Source organism: Schistocerca piceifrons, chromosome 1, assembly GCF_021461385.2.
Source record: "Schistocerca piceifrons isolate TAMUIC-IGC-003096 chromosome 1, iqSchPice1.1, whole genome shotgun sequence".
Classification (NCBI taxonomy): Eukaryota; Metazoa; Arthropoda; class Insecta; order Orthoptera; family Acrididae; genus Schistocerca; species Schistocerca piceifrons.
The window spans coordinates 718,285,671-718,306,624 of NC_060138.1; the positions used below are offsets into that span (position 1 = coordinate 718,285,671).

At 38.4% G+C, this 20,954-nt stretch overlaps 1 protein-coding gene across 13 annotated transcripts in view; it reads left to right on the plus strand.

Annotated features, from left to right (window-relative positions):
- The window catches only part of LOC124711044 (C-Jun-amino-terminal kinase-interacting protein 4), a 265,595-nt gene that overhangs the window by 54,776 nt on the left and 189,865 nt on the right, over positions 1-20,954 (plus strand). For all 13 annotated transcript variants that reach the window (XM_047241003.1, XM_047241012.1, XM_047240972.1 and 10 more), the window contains one exon: positions 15,956-16,103. In XM_047241003.1, coding sequence (XP_047096959.1) covers positions 15,956-16,103 — 148 coding nt within the window. The remainder of the gene's footprint in view (positions 1-15,955; positions 16,104-20,954) is intronic.

Genomic DNA, 20,954 nt, shown 5'->3' on the forward strand with positions numbered 1-20,954 from the left:
AACTCAAATATGAAGTGCCTCCATTAATCCCTGAAGTAGAGTTGTGTCCCTACAAGTATCTGGTTATTCAGTGCATTGTTTGCTCCCAACTTCTTTTTTTCCTTCTGTCAGTTATCTAACTGGTTTTATGCAGCCAATAACAGACTCCTCTCCTGTGTCAGCCTCTTTAGCTCAGAGTAAAACTTGCAGCCAACATCTTCAAGTATTTGTTGGATATATTTGTCTCTGTCTTCCCTTACAATGTTGATCCTCTACAGCTCTCTCAAGTGTCATGGAACAATGTCCTATCATTCTTCCCCTTCTTCTTGTCTGTTTTGCACACATTCCAATCATCGCTAATTTTGTGGAGAACCTTCTCATTTCTTTATCAGTCTACCTAATTTTCAGTGTCCTCTTGTAGCACAACTTCTCAAATGATTTGATTCTCTTCTTTCCAAGTTTTCTCACTGTCTGTGATTGACTGCAATACACTGCTGTGCTCTCAGAAATTTCTTCCTCAAATTGTGGTTGATGCTAGATATTAGTAGATTTCTTTTGGCCAGGAATACCCTCTTTGCCTTTGCTAGTCTGTTCTTTATGTCCTTGCTTTGTCAATTGAGAGTTATTTTGCTTCTACAGTAGCAGAATGCCTTCACTTAGCTTACTTTGTGATCTCCAGTTTTTATGCCAAGTTTGCCACTAATCTCATTTTTGCTACTCTTCATTACTTTCATCTTTCTTTGATTCATGCTTAATCCATAGTCTGTTCTCATTAGATTGTTCATTCTGTTCAACAGGTCATGGAATTCTTCCATTTTGCTGACCATGGCAATGTCATCAGTAAATCTTGTCATTGATATTGTTTCAGCCTAAATTTTAATCCCACTCGTGAACCATTCTTTTGTTTCCTTCACTGCATCTTCAGTATGTAGGTTGAACAGCGATGAAAGAATGCATGAGCATTTCCTTTGTGGACTTCCAGTTTTAGTGTTCCCTCCTGTTTCATGTACGTACAGTATATTACTCATCTTTCCCCATAGCTTACATCTATTTTCCTGTGAATTTCATACATTTTACACAATTTTACATTGTCAAATGCTTTTTTCTAGGTTGGCTTATCCATTGACAATCCGATCCATGTGTCTCGATTTTACCAAAGTCTTGCTTTCAGTGTCAACTGCAGCATCAGAATTGCGTCTTTTGTGCCTTTACCTTTCCTAAAGCCAAACTGATTGTCATATAACAGATCCTCAATTTTCTTATCCATTCTTCCATAAATTATTCTTGTTCCCATACATGAACTATAATTCACATGTCAACCATCAATTTTGGTGTGCTACCTTTCTGCTTAATGCACTTCCTATTATATCAGATCAATACTTTGTTCAAGTGAAGATTTTTTTTCTGTAGTAAGTAATATAAAGCTGCTGTGGCACCTGTATTGAATCGGTGCTTATTCAGTGTCACCTATCCACGTTTCAACACTACTGCTGTTACTTTCTTCCATGATTGAGTCAACTGTTGTCCAAGAAGCTCTATATTCCAGTTTTTCAGTTAACTGTGAGATGATGTGATTGATATAATTAAGTAATCGGATAGATAAAAAATGTACTCAGCAGAACACACATATAAAAGACTATAATTAGGCAAGCTTTTGGAGCCAGTGGCTCTTCTTCAGAAGATTTGAAGGGGAAGGAAGAGGGGTGAAGGAAAAGGACTGTAGAGGTCTAGGAAAAAAAGTAAATTTTCCTTCACCCCTCTTCCTTCCCCTTCAACTCTTCTGCTTGAAGAAGGGCACTCTGAAAGCTTGCCTAATTATAAACTTTTGTGTGTGTTTTCTGCTGCCGCTTGATGAGTAGATTATTTTTGTGTGTCCATTTACTTTATTTTGTCCAAAATTGATTGTTTTGATTGATATAATTAGAATTTCAAAGCTTTATGTAGCGTTCAGTACATTTCCTAAAGTGTTAAGGTAGGACTTTTGATCTGCCATAGTCTGATGACTTATTCAACTTGTTTTGAAATACGATGTGTAGAGGAAAAATGTCACACCAACTATATTTATTTCAGTATGTGTTTGTAACCATTTTGACTTTTTCCAGCTTACCTAATTTGTTTTAAAAGCAAAATAAGAGTATCAATTCTGTTTAAATGCTGTTCAGACAGAAAGTGATCAGTAGAATGAAGACCTTCGTGCTCTATCTTATCATTAAACATGCACAATGAGGCAGTAAAACAATAAAGATATGCGATATCTGAATTCATTTCTATGTTTATGTCTAATTTTTTCTAAGACAGTACACAACAATCAATTTCTCCAAATTTTCTTCACTTGGGCAAAAGCATTTATCAGGTAGAACATTTTTGTGCACAGAAAATGACCTTTCTATGTCAAAAGTAGTGACAGGTGCATACCTAAGTGAAGAAGTTTGGATAAAGTCAAATCAAGTCGAAAATGTTTTACATTTTCATCACAAAATATTTTTTGCGATCTTCATGAACTCAAAATTAGAATTTGATCTTATACCTGTTCATCATAAAAGCTGCAACACCCACTTCACCATTTTAAGTTTTTTCAACTACTTTAGTAATTCTCACAGATTCCACAATATACCTGTACATTTCCAATTCATTGTTGCCACAGGAAAATGCGCATATTGTAATTTGACGTAAATCGGGTCTTGATTCAAACCTGTCTTCTTGAATGCCACTTCAGCATCTTTAATGCAAGCTGCATTAATGGCTTTGAAAGTGTCTATGGCCCAAACCCAGAAAAAAGGAGAAAAAGTTAGAGGCCTGTAACAAGGCTTTCCAATAGAATGAAGCAAAAATGTCATGTTCAATAAACTGGCGGGAATTCATGGTCTCTTACCAACTTAACTTCTACATCTACGCGAGTACTCTACAATTCGCAATAAAGTGCGTGGCAGAGGGTTCAATGAACCACCTTCAAGCTGTCTGTGTACCGTTCCACTCTCGAATGGCTCACGGGGAAAAACGGGCACTTAAATTTTTCTGTGCAAGCCCTGATTTCTCGTATTTTATCGTGATCATTTCTCGCTATGTAAGTGGATGTCAACAATGTTTTCGCTATCGGAGGAGTAAACTGGCCATTGAAATTTCATGAGAAGATGCTGTCGCAACGAAAAATGCCTTTGTTTTAATGATTGCCACTCCAATTCACATATCATGTCTGTGGCACTATCTCCCCTATTTAGTAATAGTACAAAATGAGCCGCCCTTCTTTGAACTTTCTCGATGTCATTCGTCGGTCCCACCTGATGCGGATTCCACACAGCAATACTCCAGAATAGGGCGGACAAGTGTGGTGTAAGCAGTCTCTTTAGTACACCTGTTGCACCTTCTAAGTGTTCTGCTGATGAATTGCAGTCTTTGGTTTGCTCTCCTCACAACATTATCTATGTGATTGTACCAATTTAGGTTATTTGTGATTGTAATCCCTAAGTATTTAGTTGAATTTACAGCCCTTATCAAATTTATCACAGTAAAAGATGGCAGCATTTATCCAGGTTCGCCATTTCATTAAAATTTGTTAAGGTGACAAAGCTAAATCCAGCAGTATATCTCTAAATGTGGCAACATGGAGAGCTGCTTTTAAGAATACCTTCAACAGAAAAAAGGTCGAAAAAGTCAGCATGTTGTGAAGGTTTGCCTTCTTTATTTCTTCATTGATTGTCCTCGGTGTCGACGTACTGGCTGAAAAAATAGGGGGTGGAAGTGCAGTACTGTCTACTGTAAATGATGTAGCCGACAGGTACACATTGCGTTTCATAGTTGTTTACTTTCACTTTCAACAACCCCCCATACACACATTTAATATGGCCAGTGCACTGTTGTTTAACTTTCGATAAGCCTCATTAATAGTTTTCAGGCAAACCTCCACATACTGCTACAGTAGTTTACTGTTAAACATCTAAGAGCAGTAAAAAACCTAACCACATAGTTCACATTTCTTGAAGAATAAAAAGGTACGTATGGAAACAGACACTGTCATTGTTTCAACATGTGGCCTGATTTTGTAACACTTATGTAACAGTTAATTTGAAGCATAGTTGTTGTTTCTCGTCTGAAACTCAGCCATGGACTGACTGCGTCAGGACCAAAAATCGGGCCCTTATGTATCCTCACAATAATAGGTGCTGAAACTACACATTGTTTGAAGTTAAATTTACAGAAATTACAATGAAAACATAACTCATTAAATTTACTTAATACATCGAAAAATTGTTTCTTTTTAACAGTTTCTTCTACTACAAGGGTTAAGCCAAATTATTTGCTTAAATGATGAAATTAACAGATATTGTTACACAAACAATACTTTTGACAAAGCTGTTAAGTTCTTTGGAATTAATTAAGGGCTGACATTGCTCACATGTTTTCGAATACAGCCAAATAAATACTTAAAGATTGCTATTGTTTCGTCTCCCAAATATTTATAATTAGTACAGAATTTATATTTGTTTATATGTCAACAATAGAATCTAAGTTACAAAACAATTACTGATTTCACCCTACAGCTAAAGATGCTAACTAGGAATAGTGAAAATAAATTATAAAATCAATTACATACAAAAAACCTAAGCACAAAATTAGATCTGGTGTTATATTCTTTAAGACTAAAGGCCAACTTTTTTCTTTTATGAAAATGCAGATTATATTCATGCACATTAATGTTAATTAGTTAAAATTGAATCTTAAGGAGACAGATGGCAAAACAAGAGTGGAAGTAAAATTAATCCAGCTTGCTTCGTCACAATATGTCATAATGCTGTCAGAATTATCAAACCTGTATTTTTTGTGTGTGTATTTACCATGTTTGTTAAAGATATCAGTATGTTCACATTATCATTATTATGGAAAGGATAGTTGCTACTCACCATATAGGGGAGATGCTGAGTGGCAGATAGGAACAACAAAAAGACTCTCAAACAAGTAAGCTTTCAGCCATAAAGACCTTCATTGGAATTGGATGCGCACCCCCCACCCCCTCCACACACACACACACACACACAAATGCAAATACAACTTTTACACACATGACCACAGTCTCTGGCTGCCAAGGCCAGACTCTAGCCTCTGTCTGGTGTGAGTGTGTGTTCCAATGAAGGTCTTTTTGGCCGAAAGCTTACTTGTTTGATGGTCTTTTTATTGTGCCTATCTGCCACTCAGCATCTCTGCTATATGGTGAATAGAACTATCCTTTTCATAATATTGTCATTATTCCATCCTGAATTTTCCTTTGCATGTTCATATTGTCGTAGACAGACGTATTGTTTGAACTACACAATGTAGTGCATGGGCCAAACATGCAGTGTGCTTTAGGTTAGGAGAAAATATTTTAATTGCTTTCTCGGCCTTCATTGAATATGGGGCAGCATAGTTTAATAATAGGATCCTTTGTTTAAATTTAATGTTGTTGGTACAAGGTATATTGACTTCTGACAATGTTTATCGAGCTGATCTGGGGCAGTTGAGCTCACTTTGAAGCTTATGGACTTTAGTAAAATTTGCAAAATTGCTCATGTCTGCACTTTGGGTGTAATTCATACGAAAAAACATCAATAAAACATGCAGATTATTGCAGTGTATGCCCTGAGGCCAAAAAATGTAATGTGCATTATGAATGTCTAAATTCATTCAGTTGTGCCGATTAAATCTTCAAAACATGTGTGTACTTCACAACTGCCCAAAACATGCGAATATGCATGTAACGTGTTTGCATGGAAAAATCAGACTCTAGCAATAAATTTCTCTAGCAGATTACCATTTTTCTCAGTTTTATAAAATTTTGTTTTGTCTTAATTGAAGTTTTTTTGAAGGCTGTTTAAACACTTCAACAGCGGTCACTTACTTGTAACAGTCGTGGATAAGTAATACCCTATAATTCTACAGTCATCATTTAGTTTTTGTTTCCTCTTCTTGTTAATGGGTTTGTTCTTCACATTTCATTCAAAATTTTACAAATCCTTCCCTCGTCTTCTAGTTCGCATTATATTTTTCTTGGTCTGGGTATCTTTTCATGTCATCAGTTCTGTTGTTAATATTCTCATTTCTAATTCGTTCACTCTTTATGAATTATATTGTTCGTAGGTTACTGATGTTTCATATTGTTCATAGGTTACTGATGTTTCATATTGTTCATAGGTTACTGATGTTTCATATTGTTCATAGGTTACTGATGTTTCATATTGTTCATAGGTTACTGATGTTTCATATTGTTCATAGGTTACTGATGTTTCATGTTGTTCGTAGGTTACTGATGTTTCATGTTGTTCGTAGGTTACTGATGTTTCATGTTGTTCGTAGGTTACTGATGTTTCATGTTGTTCGTAGGTTACTGATGTTTCATGTTGTTCGTAGGTTACTGATGTTTCATGTTGTTCGTAGGTTACTGATGTTTCATGTTGTTCGTAGGTTACTGATGTTTCATATTGTTCGTAGGTTACTGATGTTTCATATTGTTCGTAGGTTACTGATGTTTCATATTGTTCGTAGGTTACTGATGTTTCATATTGTTCGTAGGTTACTGATGTTTCATATTGTTCGTAGGTTACTGATGTTTGTCTGTGTCTCATAGAAATGTTCCCTGACAGTTAACTCCAGTAATGTAATCATAGCATCATCATCAGTTCCTGGCACTCTTGGTGAAATAGAGGACATTCTACACAGGATATCCATTTGTTTGTATGTATAACCAAGTGCCTTACCCCATTTTTCAAGCCTACAGCTCTGAGAGAAAAGTTGGTTGTAACAGTGTCTAATTTGCCAAAATAACACCTTCACCCGCGTTATTAACACTGATCTTACCAACCAAGAGTTCCATTTCATCACTTGGCTTTTGACAATACCCTTTTTAATTTCTCTAGTTTCCCTTTTCTGCTCTATTGTTTGGTTTCCATCTAATTTTTATCCACAGAGACCTGTCCCTTTCATCCTACAATCTGACTGCCTTGATGCTTATAATGCTTGCTTCTGATATCTGTGTATGGTTTAACCCTCAATCGGAATCTGCTGGTTATGGAAGTGCAATCTGTGCATTTTATGCTGTGTGTTTGGCTGGGTTCTAATACGAACATTATTGTGAGGGGTACATCTTTCACATATGTATAATTTTTGATTTCATTTTAAATTTAATACTGATGTTTAGTATCTTAAGTTTATCCTGAATGTGTATGTTCTGCATGCAACAGTTATCACTGCTGGAAAATTTCAGACCTTTTATTTAATTGGTATGCATGGAAGTTTCTGCATTGAAATTAATGATACGTGTGCTGCCATACTGGCCATTGTTAACATTATACTGTATCTCTACATGATAGTCATGGGTCATACAAAGACTATTCTTCCCCGACAATCACCATCCCCGTCCATTCCTGCCTCAGCCTCTTACACCTCCAGAAATAAAGTTTTTAATAATGAAAATCAGTCCAGATCATAATAAATTATTTATTTTTAATTCTGGTGACTGGTTTCGGTCTATGCGACCATCTTCAGAGCATATCCCCCTGATGATGTGAAGAGCCCGTTCAGTGTGTTGATTTGTAACACCTACTGGTGCCTGTCATACAACACAGTTTGTGATAGGTACCAGGAATCCCAGAAGACATGTACCAAGCTCCACTGGTAAAGGACATCATGACAACAGAAGCAACCATCAAGTAGTGGCAGTGTATCGAGGAAATACAACAAAAAATAGTTAGATGAAGGAGGTGTGGTTGATTTCCGAATGTGGTTTCTGTGGCAGTGTGGAATACCACCATGACCTCACTTTTCTTACACACCAAGTTACAAGAGAAGAGAGACAGCATTTTATGCCAACCAGAACTGTCAGACTGAGTACACAAGAGGTAGCCACCATGTACGTTGACCCCATATGTCAAGATGCAACAGAGAATGTTGAAGGAGAGGGATCTTCATCTTCAGCACCAATTTGTTCATCACTCGAATGTTTTATGAAGAATGCCCTTGGCCAAATCGGACTTAGGTGACCACCATCAAATGACAACCCAGCATTGGACCAATGCAGGTGCAGCCAACTCCTCTGCCAAGTAAAATGTCCCACAGAACAAGTAGACATTTGGAGGATGGAGGACAACACATTAGTCTGTTTTCACTATGGATGTCCTGGATGTGCACTAGTGCAGTGAAAGAAGTTGAGTATTTGACGGCTGTGGTGTTGTTCTCGTATGGGACAACTATGGTGTTATTCTCGTATGGGACTTCTTGCAGGCATCAAAGATTGCTCTGGGTGGTTTGTTTGCTGTTGAAGACACTGTTATCCCGCCATCACCGAGACAAGGGCCTAGTCATAACTCTAGATGCTCAGTTAAACTATGATGCTTTTGTTGGTTGCGAGGAGCAAATTGGGTTCACAAAACAAATTTACATGGCAGCGAGGGTCATAAGCATTATAGGTGATCAAGGAGAATCATTTATCGCTAATTGTCACAAGCAGCCTAAACTCATCCCTAAGGTACGTGCATAGGGACAGCATTCTGTGATCGCTGAAGTATCATGCTCTGCTTACTATTACAGGCAACACAGTGAGAAAGCTGCAATTGAACTGCCAGTAGGATCGGGCCTGACCGAGGAACATCATTGGCGAGTGATAGCTGTTACGCACCAATTTTCAGACTCTTTTAAAGTCCAGAGTGGAGGAAAGTCCGACCCAGCAACTTGTGGTAAACCACTGTATCGATACTGGGGATCATCCATCCATTAGCCAGCACTATTATAAAGTGCCACTGGCTAATGACAGCTAATTGGGTAGGAAGTGGGAAGGATGCTGCAAGATGTCATTGAACCCTCAGCATTCTGGGCATCTTCCGTGGTCCTCTGAAGAAGAAGAAAAAGAAGAAGAAGAAGAAGAAGAAAAAGGATGACACGTGACATTTCTGTGTTGACTGTTGATGACTTAAGAAAATCATGAAGAAAGATGTCTGTCTATTGCCGCACATTGATGACATCCTAGACCAGGCTGTTCAGAGTGAGCGCCATGGGGCACGGGCGTCTGCAGGTGCTCATGGGCTCGGCCAACGAGGAAACGCTAGGGAATAGGCTGCCCACAAGGATCTATTTCAACATGCATGCACACTGCTGTGTTAAGTTCCTGTCACTTAGTTGCTTCTTCCCAACTTGGCGAAAATGGCAATGGGTTGGTTCTAGAACTCACTCATTGCTATGTCCACTGCTGAGTTTCAGACGAGAAACCTCTGTTGGTTAGAACAACAACAGTGCTTCAGATTAACTGTGAAATAAGTGTTACACACTTAGGCCATGTGTTAAAACGATGACAGTATCTAGTGATGAGTGAGTTCTAGAAACAACCCATTGCCATTTTCGCCAAGTTGGGAAGAACAGTTTTTGTTTGTTGAGAAAGATGGGTTGTGTCAGTGCCTTGTGTGTTATAATAAAGTTCTGAATATGATGAAGTAGTATAATACGCAGCATCATTGCATGTCTCTTCATGCAAAGCATTACAATGAGCTGGACAGTAATGCAAGAAAGCAAGTCATTGTTACACTGAAGGGCGAAGTTAATCAACTCGTAAATATGACACAAAATAAATAAATATAAAAAATTAATACATAGTTCTTCTACAAGCTCTGTATATGTATTGATTTCATTTATTCCATACTCTTTATGTAACTATAGTAGATTGCTGATGTTGACAAATATTCAACTGATGCAGCACTTCGAGCAAGCTACAAAGTTGCACACATCATTGCAACTATTGGAGCACCATTCTCAATGGGTCCCTTGGTGAAATCATGCCTGCTTGCCATTGTCAAGTGCCCAACTCCACCACATATTACGAAATTCGAAGGAGTTTGCCTCTCCAAGCAAATGGTATCTCATCAGATCCCCAATATGGCACCAATCTGGAAAATAACTAAAGCAGAAGTGCCAGACTTTTATAGCTATTTCATTAGCCCTTGAAAACAACAGATGTCACAGATGTTGCTCAGCTCACAATATTTATGAGGGGCATTAATTCGGAACTACAGGTTTTCGAGGAGCTGCTAGAAGTGATACCAATGGTGTACACAACCACAACAACATATTTGAGGTTATCTGTGAGTCTGTAAAAACTCTGTGTCCTGTGACAGCAGATGGTGCATCACAAATGGTTGGGAGCCAGCAAGGTTTCATGACTCGTTTGAAGGGAAAAAATCTAGACAGAATTTCAGAAAGAAATATCAAGCACACACTGTTTTTTGAACCAGGAAGCCCTTTGTGCTGAAAGTGTGAAATGCACTGACGTCATGAAGATAATGGTGAAGTGTGTAAATTTTGTAAGGTGACATGGTGTCAACCACAACCAGTTAAAAGGCTTTTTGCATGTCCTGGAAGCATCCTATGATGATATTTCTTATCAATGCACAGTACAGTGGATTAGCAGAGGCAGAACTCTTGATGTAGTTTTCAAAGTTTGGGAAGAAATTGCATTGTTCATGGAAATGAAAGTAGAGAGGCAACCATCACTCAGTGCCAAGTCGTGGGAAGTGAACCTGGCCTTCATAACTTACATTACAAGACATTTAAACAGCTTAAATACGTCACTTCAAGGAAAGGATCTAGTAATTGTTGATATGTGCAATAAAATTAATGCGTTCATGGACAAACGTCATCTTTTTGAAAGGCAACTTTGTAGTGGGAACTTAAATTTTTTGTGTTTTTCATATCTTTGATTGACTGAAGAAATAAGTTTTGGTAATTATCAACAAGTTATTGTACAATTTCGTCAAAGTTTTGAGGCAAAGTTTCAGAACATGTTAAACGAGTTAAAACTGTTTATCACTACATTTCCAGTTATACCAGATACTGTTCCTTCAGAAATGCTACTAGAACTAATAGTTTTGCAAAACAGCACACTGCTCAAGGACAAATATTGCAGCACCACAAATTTGTTAAGACGATATTGCAATCTTCTTGCAGAATAAGTTGCCAGAATAGACAGGAATGCAGCTGACTTCATATCTGTGTTTGGCTCAACACATGGTTTTGAACAATTGCTTTCTGCAATGAAGAGAGTAAAATTTGCAGAAAAGTCCCAGTTGCACGACCCAACACTTAAAAGTATTCTGTGTCTTGTGGCAACTCGAGGTCAGACACTCAATATTTCATTAATCGTGAATAAATGGAAATGTATGTCTCAAACTAAATAAAATGTTTATAACAACAAAAATAATCAATTATTGATAATGTAATGGAACTGGACATGTAAAAAAATCTACTCACCAAGCCACCACTTGCTGAGTAGATTTTTCTATCTGTCTATTTAAAGAAAATGTTTGCACATTTGGCTTATATTAACATTTTTCGTTAATTGTAATGAGTCACCTGCATTGCCTTGTACATGGTCTCCTCCCTAGCCAGTGCTTTGTGCACAGTGCTGCATGTAAGCTGCTTGCCCAGCCCTGTCCAACTGTGACACTGCGCACACATGCACATGCTATTTACTCACTACTGCCCCCCAGTGCCCGTGGGTTCACTGCTGCTTGCAGCTGAGCTTTTGAGCTGGAACAGCCTGTCTTAGACGGTTTGAAAGGAGCAAAATATGTGTCAATGATATACATGAAGGCAGGCTATGAGCTTATCGAGAATGAGGAAGCTGACCAGGGCCGCCCGCGGTGGTCTCGCGGTTCTAGGCGCGCAGTCCGGAACCGTGCGACTGCTGCGGTCGCAGGTTCGAATCCTGCCTCGGGCATGGATGTGTGTGATGTCCTTAGGTTAGTTAGGTTTAAGTAGTTCTAAGTTCTATGGGACTGCTGACCACAGCAGTTGAGTCCCATAGTGCTCAGAGCCATTTTTGAGGCTGACCAGGAAAAAACTGCCTTTGTAATTCCTGATGGCCTCTAGGGTATCGAAGTTATGCAGTTTGGACTATGTGATGCTCCAGCCGCCTTCAAATGTGTGATGGACATCCAATTTCAACATCTTTAATGGATGAAGTGTCTTTGCTATCTGTGTGATTTTATCATTTAAGAATTTTCAAGAACGTCTAATCTGCCTGACAACTGTGTTCAAGTTTTTTCAGACTTTAGATCACTGCCTGGACCCCAAAAAGTGCCTCATCGTCGCCCAAGAAATAAAAACGGTGACGTAGTCCATCTCGATCCTGAGAAAATAAAAGCAGTCACAGATTTTCCAACTCCTTGGCACAATTGTGATGTGAGTTTTCTCTGAATGTGCTCTACTAACAGCAGTTTATAAAGGACTTCTGTACTCATGCACATCCTTTGCAAGATCTGCTACATGGAGATGCCAAATTTTCCCGGAGTGAAGGACAGGAAAAGTACTTTTTTTGGCCTTTAGGAAGTGGTAACATCATCTCCAGTTCTAACATTGTATGACGAGAATGCTGAGACAGTAAAATTCTTACCGATGCTAGCAGTTTTCCAATAGAGGCAGTTTTAGTACAAATTCAGGAAGATAAAAAGGTGATAGCTTGCTACCAGAAAGTCCTTGCTGAACTATTATACAGCTGGGAAAGAATGCCTTGCTGTTGCTTGTAGCATCAAGAAGTTACAACAATATTTATTTGGCAAACTCTCTGGTCAACTGGTGAGATGGCACTGAAGCTTCATGAGTATGATGTCACAGTGGTATACAAAAATGAACGTGAACGCAAGAATGCCGACTGCTTTTCACGTAATTATTTGTCGAAACATGGATGAAATCTCAAGACACTACAGATTTCACACCACTCTCTTGCTCCAGGGCCACCAGCCTGAACCAACAATGGATACACTGTTCTTGTTTCAACCAGATGATATTCTGGATCAGATGACTGTATGAAACATCTCAAACTAGGACCAATGAAGGAAGGCAACTGATTTGCATCCAGAACCCAGAGGCCCAGGAGAAAGACTGAGAACCCTATACTGAAAAGCACCCCACCCCCCTTCCCCCAGTGAGACACAGCCCAGGTGATTTGGTACGGATTTGTATGCCTGTATGGAATGTGGGACTATCAGAAAAGTTACTAAAGCATCACTTTGTGCTGTATCATATCATTCCTTGCTTGTCAGATGTCACGTATGAGGATGAGGATTATGGCCTGTCATCAAGAAGACAAAAGTACAGTGACATCATCCACGTCCTCATGGAGCCATACTGCAGTCCAGAAGCGCAAATTGATGGTGGGAGGATCAAAGAAACTGAAGACCCATTTGATGGTCGTGAAGTTCCCTTCGATGCTCATGATAATAAGAAGAGACCTCAGAAAGATCTAGATCAACGGGGCTGTTGCCAGGAGAGCATGCGATACCTTCCCAGGAGAGGGAGCAGTGCTACGCGGTATAGTGCATGCAGTGTAGCTTAGTGGTTAGCTTCGCTGGCTGGCATACTGCGAGTTGCCGTTTCAAACCTGGCGACCAGCAGTTATTTGTTCCTTGTATTTTGTCATTTCTGGGAGGTCCTCAAAATATGTTTGTAATGTTTCATTATTCTAGAATATTCTATGTGTGTGTAAATGGCAGCGTTCTGGAGTGTTTTCTATTTTTATAAATAGCAGGACTCTCCATACAGGAGCTCAGATCTGTTCTGGCTGTACACCGGTGTTTGTTGTAAATGTGCTTTCAGTTCTAAGTGTCCTTTTTCATTGATGACCCTGCATTTTCATTTGGACTTGAATGTGGTTATGACATGATTGCGTCAGACAAAGTTTTTGTACAGACACTACATACATAAATTGATTATTTATCAGCATAATCAGCATGATGGTGATTAAGACAGTTGTGTTAATGGTGTACCTGCTCTCCCTTCGGCAAGTGTCTGTCACCTTTCTGTCAAACTTTATCATCATGGTACCGTGTAGTTTCTCATTTTGTCTTATTCAAATGAGAAACAGGGAACAGTGAGGAAGTGGCTTGATGTAGGAAGTGGACTTGATGTGACAAAAAAATTAGCACAGCTTTATGACAAAAGCTAGTCTTTGTGGTGATAGTACTGAAGGGGGGAAAAACAGTAAAAGTTAATATCATCTGAACATATGCCGGTCTGAGTTGAAGGAGTGGGCGGATGAAGCTTTATATTTTAAACGCTCATTAATCTGAGTGAATGAATAAAGTGTCATTTATCGTAATTTTCTTGTCTAGATTTTGCGAGATGCCTGGGTGGAGAAGAGTTTCTACCTCTTTAATTCAGATGAATTTTGCATGAGAGGAGTGCACACTCACAATAATTTAATAAAAATCATAATCTACTCAGAAAAAAAGAGAACTTTATCATAATAAACAACAGGAAATGGGATTCTGCATATATCTACGAAATGACATGCGGATTACATATTACAATGAGATTTATTCTACATCAGAACATAAATGCACATGATTATCGACACAAACAGTAGGTTAAAAGATAGGGTATACTGAAATATTATGAGAATAAGAGTTGGCTCGAGAACAAGGGGCTCCTACTCTCTGTGATGCAATAGATTTACGATAATGACTGGAGGTCCTAATGAATCAAATATTAATCTTCCAACTATATAGCAGTATCGCAATTAGTAGTGAGAGCTCAAATGGGATCATATGGAGAAACAAGCAAGGTGGACTTGTAGCAAAGCAAGCGCGTGTGCTGCTGAGGGATTCAGTATGAAACTGATAAGGTACTACAATGCCGGAGCCACAAAATACTGTACCCGAACTGAAATCTGCAGCACGTCGTCGGTAGGCAGCGTCCTGATGATGTAGGTGCCGACTTCTGCCGTGTGGCAACTCTGTGTCAATCCCTGGCCTCGAAGGCTGTCTGAGAATTCTGAGCTCTTCCGAAAAAGAGCGACCAAGTCGCAAGATCGTCCGACTCCGTCAAAGATCAGATCCTGAATTCACTGCCCGCACAACGCAAGAGTGAAGCCAACATTGCTCTACTCCCTATTCTCCTCAAAAACCGCGAATCAGCATTCAGTTCCGATTCCAAAATTCCCCCACACTGTCTCAGAACATCATTCGCCCCAATAGCGACTGTTCCCTCCGATTTCGAGCAGGACTTCATGATGTCAACTAGCCTCAGTTTAAGTTGGCCAATCATGCCTCTGTTATTCAGCTGAGGGCACTGAACTTGCTGTTTGACCGGCTACGAAAACAACCTGCCTAGACCACCGGCTGTCCGGTGCCAGACAGTTGCACCCAGCAGGGCATGGTCCACAAGTATTCTTAGAATCAAGAGGACAATGCAGTCAGTCAGTGCCAGGAATCTTCATTCCAGATGCACCGGAACGGTAAGCACATAAACTGCTACGACACTCAGATGTCTTGCAGGTCATTTCGCCCTGCAATAGGTGAAACTCCACCGACAGTCGTTCCGCCAGGCACTTAAGTCTATTGTACGAACCCCTCAGAATTCAGGGAAGTGCAGCCCCCAACCGGAAATGCCGTGTGCAGTGTCCTCCGATGCTTGCCACCCAGGGAAGTAACCCAACATGTATTGGAATCAAGTGAAAAATATTTTTTCGATCTCTCAGTACAAATACTCTCATTACAATAACATTATTCGGTCTTGTTACTATTGTGCAATGACATAGAATATTAATAAAATTGATGAAAATGAGAGGAGACATGCAAAAGAGGGCATGGAACCTCTCAATGTTCAAGATGAAAAGCTCTTTTGACAGTATTATGAAAGGATGGATTGCTATGCACCATATAGTGGAGATGGTTAGTCATAATATTGTCATTATTCCACCCATGATTTTCCAAAGCTGTCTTCAGGGTGGTGCAGGAGTTCTAAGACATCATCATCTCCTTTGCTAATGTTTATGTTGTTCTTTTTATAAATAATACGAATGTTTTTGTTGTTATGTGTTTGTGTGGTTGTCTTCTGCAGTAATTGTTATAATCAATTATTATTGGGTTTTTCTGAATTAAGATGAAAAAAACCAAAAATAACTGATTTTGTTGTTGTTAGAAAATGAGAACTTTATTGAAGCATTCAATGTTTACATTTCCAGTGAGCAGGAGATAATGCGAGAAGAACTTAGGTCTTTGCAGAATTTGAAAAGCCGCCTCCAGCAACGAATTCAGGAGCTTGAAGAAGAAGTTAAACGAGTTAAGGAGGAGGCAGAGAAGGCAGCAAAAGCTGCCAAATCAGATGATGAAGTGAGTTCTTCGTATGACAGCATAAGTAAAACTTTATAGCATAGTGGCTTCTCCATCGGTGCACCTGTAATCATAATAAAGTATGAGGTCTGTTCAAAAAATTCTGGAACATTCGTAACTTCATACCAATGGTGTATTGGAGTGATATGTGGTTGGCAACCCTGCATATGCCTATGTTTAGTGCATAACTGCCAGAAATTTCATTGTGGTTTGTCTGTTAGTTGCTGTTCAGAGCTGTATTGAGTAGAACATTGAGTCACACAGTTTGCGAATTTCAAGATGGCAGAGTTACAGGAACAACTCATTTGCATTAAATTTTGCGTGAAATGCCGGAAAACTTGGACACACACACACACACACACACACACACACACACACCAAATGATGCGGAAGCTTACAGGGATGAGTTCTTAAGCTGTACTCAGAGTTACAAATGGTCCACACAGTTTTAAAATAGCCAGATGAAGGTTAAAGCTGACCCTATTTCAGGATGCCCTTCGTCTACCAACTACACTCATGTCAGGAACATCAATGAAATTGAGCACTGTCTGAGAGATTGCAGAAAAATGTAACATTCAGTTGGATCATGTCATGAAATCCTGACACAGCATCTTTGAATGCATCGTGTTGCCACCAAGATGGTTCGATGGCTCTCGAGTCAAGACCAGAAAGACCTTAGTTTTGCATTGCGGGAAGAGCTTTTGGATCGTGCAAATGAGAATGAGATGTTCCTTAAGAGAATCATAACTGGAGATGAGAGGTGGGTCTACAGGTATGATGTTGATACATTGAAAGGATGAATATTTGCAATGATAGATGAGATAAAAGAAAATTCACAGATGGCACTTTGCACGATCCTGCAAAAGGCTTACCAAGACTGCTTTCAGAAGTGGAAACAGCATTGGGGCTGTTTTATCAATTGTGGAGTACAATATTTTGAAGAAGATCATGCAGAATAAGTAAAAGGTAAGCAATGAAAAATTTGTGGACAAAGTTCCGGAATGTTTTTGAACAGGCCTCATATATTTCCATAAATTAATGTGGAAAGTTAGAAAGTCTACTTGTTACCTTTGCTTTTTTTGTTTTACTACTTACAGTTAAACTACTACATTAATAACATGCAGAATACAACTAATGAGTATAACCCCATGCTAAGTTGAACACTTATTTGTATAGAAAGGAAGATTCAGTTCAGAAAGTCATTAACAAAATGACAGGAATAATGGCAAGTAATTATCTTTAGGATGTGCAACTCCCACTATTACTGATTGAAGCACTTAAAACACAGAACTCATTGCTTTCTAAACAATAGGTATGTTATACAAATGCTTATGGAAAGTCCATGGTAAAATATAAGTAATGGGAGTAAAGCCAACAGTGCAGCATATAGTTAAAGTGTTTTAAAACTTTGCTAAGCTTCCAGATGATGGGTGTGGATGTGGGTGCAAGTGGCCATGCTCTGTACTAGTTAGCTCTAAAGAAGAAAATCATCTGAAGCTTAGCAATGTTTGCAGCATTGTTTGTGGCCCATCGATCACTTAACACCAAAATTCTGTTGTGGCGCAAGGCAACATACATCAAATAAATGTTAGTGACTATTATTCATATTTTTTTTTTTTTTTTTTTTTTTTTTTAAAAAAAACCTTGTAAAAAAAAATCGCACCTGCCGTGTGTGCATTGTGGGTGCCGATACCAGTAAAGAGAAGTATCTGAAAGAAGTGTCTTGATGGTGGCCTAATTTTGATGTCCTTGAGTGCCTTACAGTTTCAAAATTAATCTAGGTTATGTCTAAGAACAGCTTTTATAAATTTTTATTTGGAGTAAATATAAATCAGTAAAATATTTTGTCTTCTATTGGTAATATAACGACATACTTGTTGATAGGTAGAGAAGATTAGAATGTTTAACATGAAACTTTGTTTATATTTGTTGCATTGACTATTACAAAGCTACAAAATACAGTTAAACCTAGTTAAGATAGTACCAAGTAAAACACTTTCTCTGGTAAAGTACAAAATTATTCTCATCATACAAAAACATTTTGAGTGCCTTTATAAAGCATTTCCTTCATAATGCCCTGCTTGTGCTCTGCACAAGACATGCCTTCCAAAAGTGTGTTTTCTATAAGATCGAAGACACTCATGGACATTTGTCTACAAACAATTATAACTTGAAAAATAACAACAGGGATATGTTAGCTAATGTTAACAACTGGACATTAAAAATATTATTCATCATGCAGGTACAGAAGTTAATGTTCCGCTGTTATGTTCCCAGTGTTGTTGAGCTTTATGGCAAGGTAACAGCTTTTTAGCAGTGGTGAAGGTGGTGACAATATTGAATATGATGAAATCATGACACTGTCATAAAAAGTAATTGTAAAGTGTCTTGGGATGCTATCTTTGACATTGAGTGTCATTTTGCAAATGAGAGGACTTGGAACAAATGACTTTAAGGGGGCAATAACAATAACACACCTGAAAGTGAAGCCTATATGTAGTGAGTTGGAAAAGGTTTTGTTCGATGGGTACACCAAGCCAGAGCTCCATAAAAATGTCTCAGTAATTCAAACGAATGCTGTGGAAATTATGAGCGACATTACTGCTTGTACAGTTTGGTTCAAGAGATGTGAACCACATGATGGAATTGTTTACTGACAAAAAAAGATGATGTGGCTGAATCCATGAATGAAAGTGATGATATTGCTTGGAAAAATGGTGGTCTACCAAATCTAATGGTGCAATAACAAAATAGTGACCTATTTAAAGCCGACAAATTTGGACCAACTGCCCACCTTGCCATCCTCCCTTTCCCACTTCCTAAAATAAGCCCAACATGTCTTTCAGCTCATTGGAAGAAACAAAATTTTGTGCTCGTGTTGTATATTTACGATTTTTCCATGCTCCTTACTTGAATGGTATGGGAAGAAACTTTAAAACATAGTGCAGTGAGAAGTACCTTTTGCCATGTAATTCACTGTGATATGCATGCAGATGCTCTTCATTGGTAAAATCATAAATTCCCTTTGGACCAAAAACTTGCATAAATACTGTGTGAGTACACAAATGAGTGACAAGTGTATTGGGTGGAATTCAGTGTGGCAGAAAATGTTAGAAAACTGTTTTAAACACCAGTAAAGACTTAAGCAATAAACACTTAAAAAGTTTCTTAAAAGCATGTTGTTTCTGTGCTCCCAAAAGTATTGGATAAATTATTTAAATATCTTATGTTGCTGCATATATATGTTTCTTACAACAGAAGCTGCCAGTATAGTGCTAATAACTTGTTTATTGTTTATGACCTTTTTTCATGCAGTAAGCATTTTACCCCCATAATTTTTAGCAGTACGTTAACGCTAAAATCAGCAGTCAAACTTCCCCATCCAGGATGCTTCAGGACAGCACTGAATTGGTTAATTGTGCAGAATTCACAACAACATACTCCAATACAATTTCTGCTGAAAGTTACTTTTGCCTCATACTCGAGCACTGTACTTCTGGCTACAAAATTCAGAGATTTATTCATTCTATAATTTAACAGATTCCTCCCTTATAGTTCCATCTACTACTCTTTTCATGACTGAATGGAGATCTTGCAGTTAGTGTTTTGTTCCCAGTACAAACAAGAACTACTTCTGTAAATATTGATTTATAAAATGTCAAATATTATATAAAACAATAAATTAAAGCAAATATGTGGGAGATGTGACTTCTTTTTAACTGAATTTTTTTACTGACTTAGTAAATTAAAATTGGACTAGTTGCTACAAATCCCAATTGAATCAATTTCATATAAGAGTGCAAAACCAATTACATTGCTAAATTGTTAAAAATGTAGACAAAACTATCAAACTACATTTCGAAAATATGTATTTATTTAGAAAGGTTTCATAATTTTTTTGAGGTCACCAGTCCTCTGACTGGTTTGATGCGGTCCGCCACGAATTCCTCTCCTGTGGCGACCTCAGAGTAGCACTTGCAACTTATGTTCTCAATTATTTGCTGGATATATTCCAGTCTCTGTCTTCTTCTACAGTTTTTGCCCTTTACAACTCCCTCTAGTACCATGGAAGTCATTCCCTGATATCTTAAAGATGTTCTATCTCCTGTACCTTCTTCTTGTCAGTGTTTTCCACACACTCATTTCCTCTCTGATTCTGCACAGAACCTCCTCCTTCCTTACCTTATCAGTCCACCTAATTTTCAACATTTGCCTGTGGCATCACATCTCAAATGCTTTGATTCTGTTCTGTTCTGTTCCAGTTTTCACACAGTCCATGTTTCACTACCATACAATGCTGTGCTCCAGACGTACATTCTCAGAAATTTTTCTCTCAAATTAAGGCCTATGTTTGATACAAGTAGACCTCTTTTGGCCAGGAATGCCCTTTTTGCCAGTGCTAGTTTGCTTTTGAAGTCGTCCTTGCTCTGTCCGTCACTGGTTATTTTGCTGCCTAGGTAGCAGAATTCCTTAACTTCATCTACTTCGTGCCCATCAGTCCTGATGTTAAGTTTCTCGCTGCTCTCATTTCTGCCACTTCTCATTACTTTCATCATACTTTGATTTACTGTCAATCAATATTCTGTACTGTGCTGATTAGATTGTTCATTCCATTCAGTATATCATGTAATTCTTCTTCACTTTCACTCAGGATAGCAATGTCATCAGTGAATTGTTTCATTGGTACCCTTTCACCTTGAATTTTAATTTCAATCCTGAACCATTCTTTTATTTCCATCATTGCTTTTTCGACGTAGATTGAACAGTTGGAGGGGAAAGACTACATCCCTGTCTTACACCCTTTTTAGTCCAAGCACTTCGTTCTTGGTCATCCACTCTTATTATTCCCTC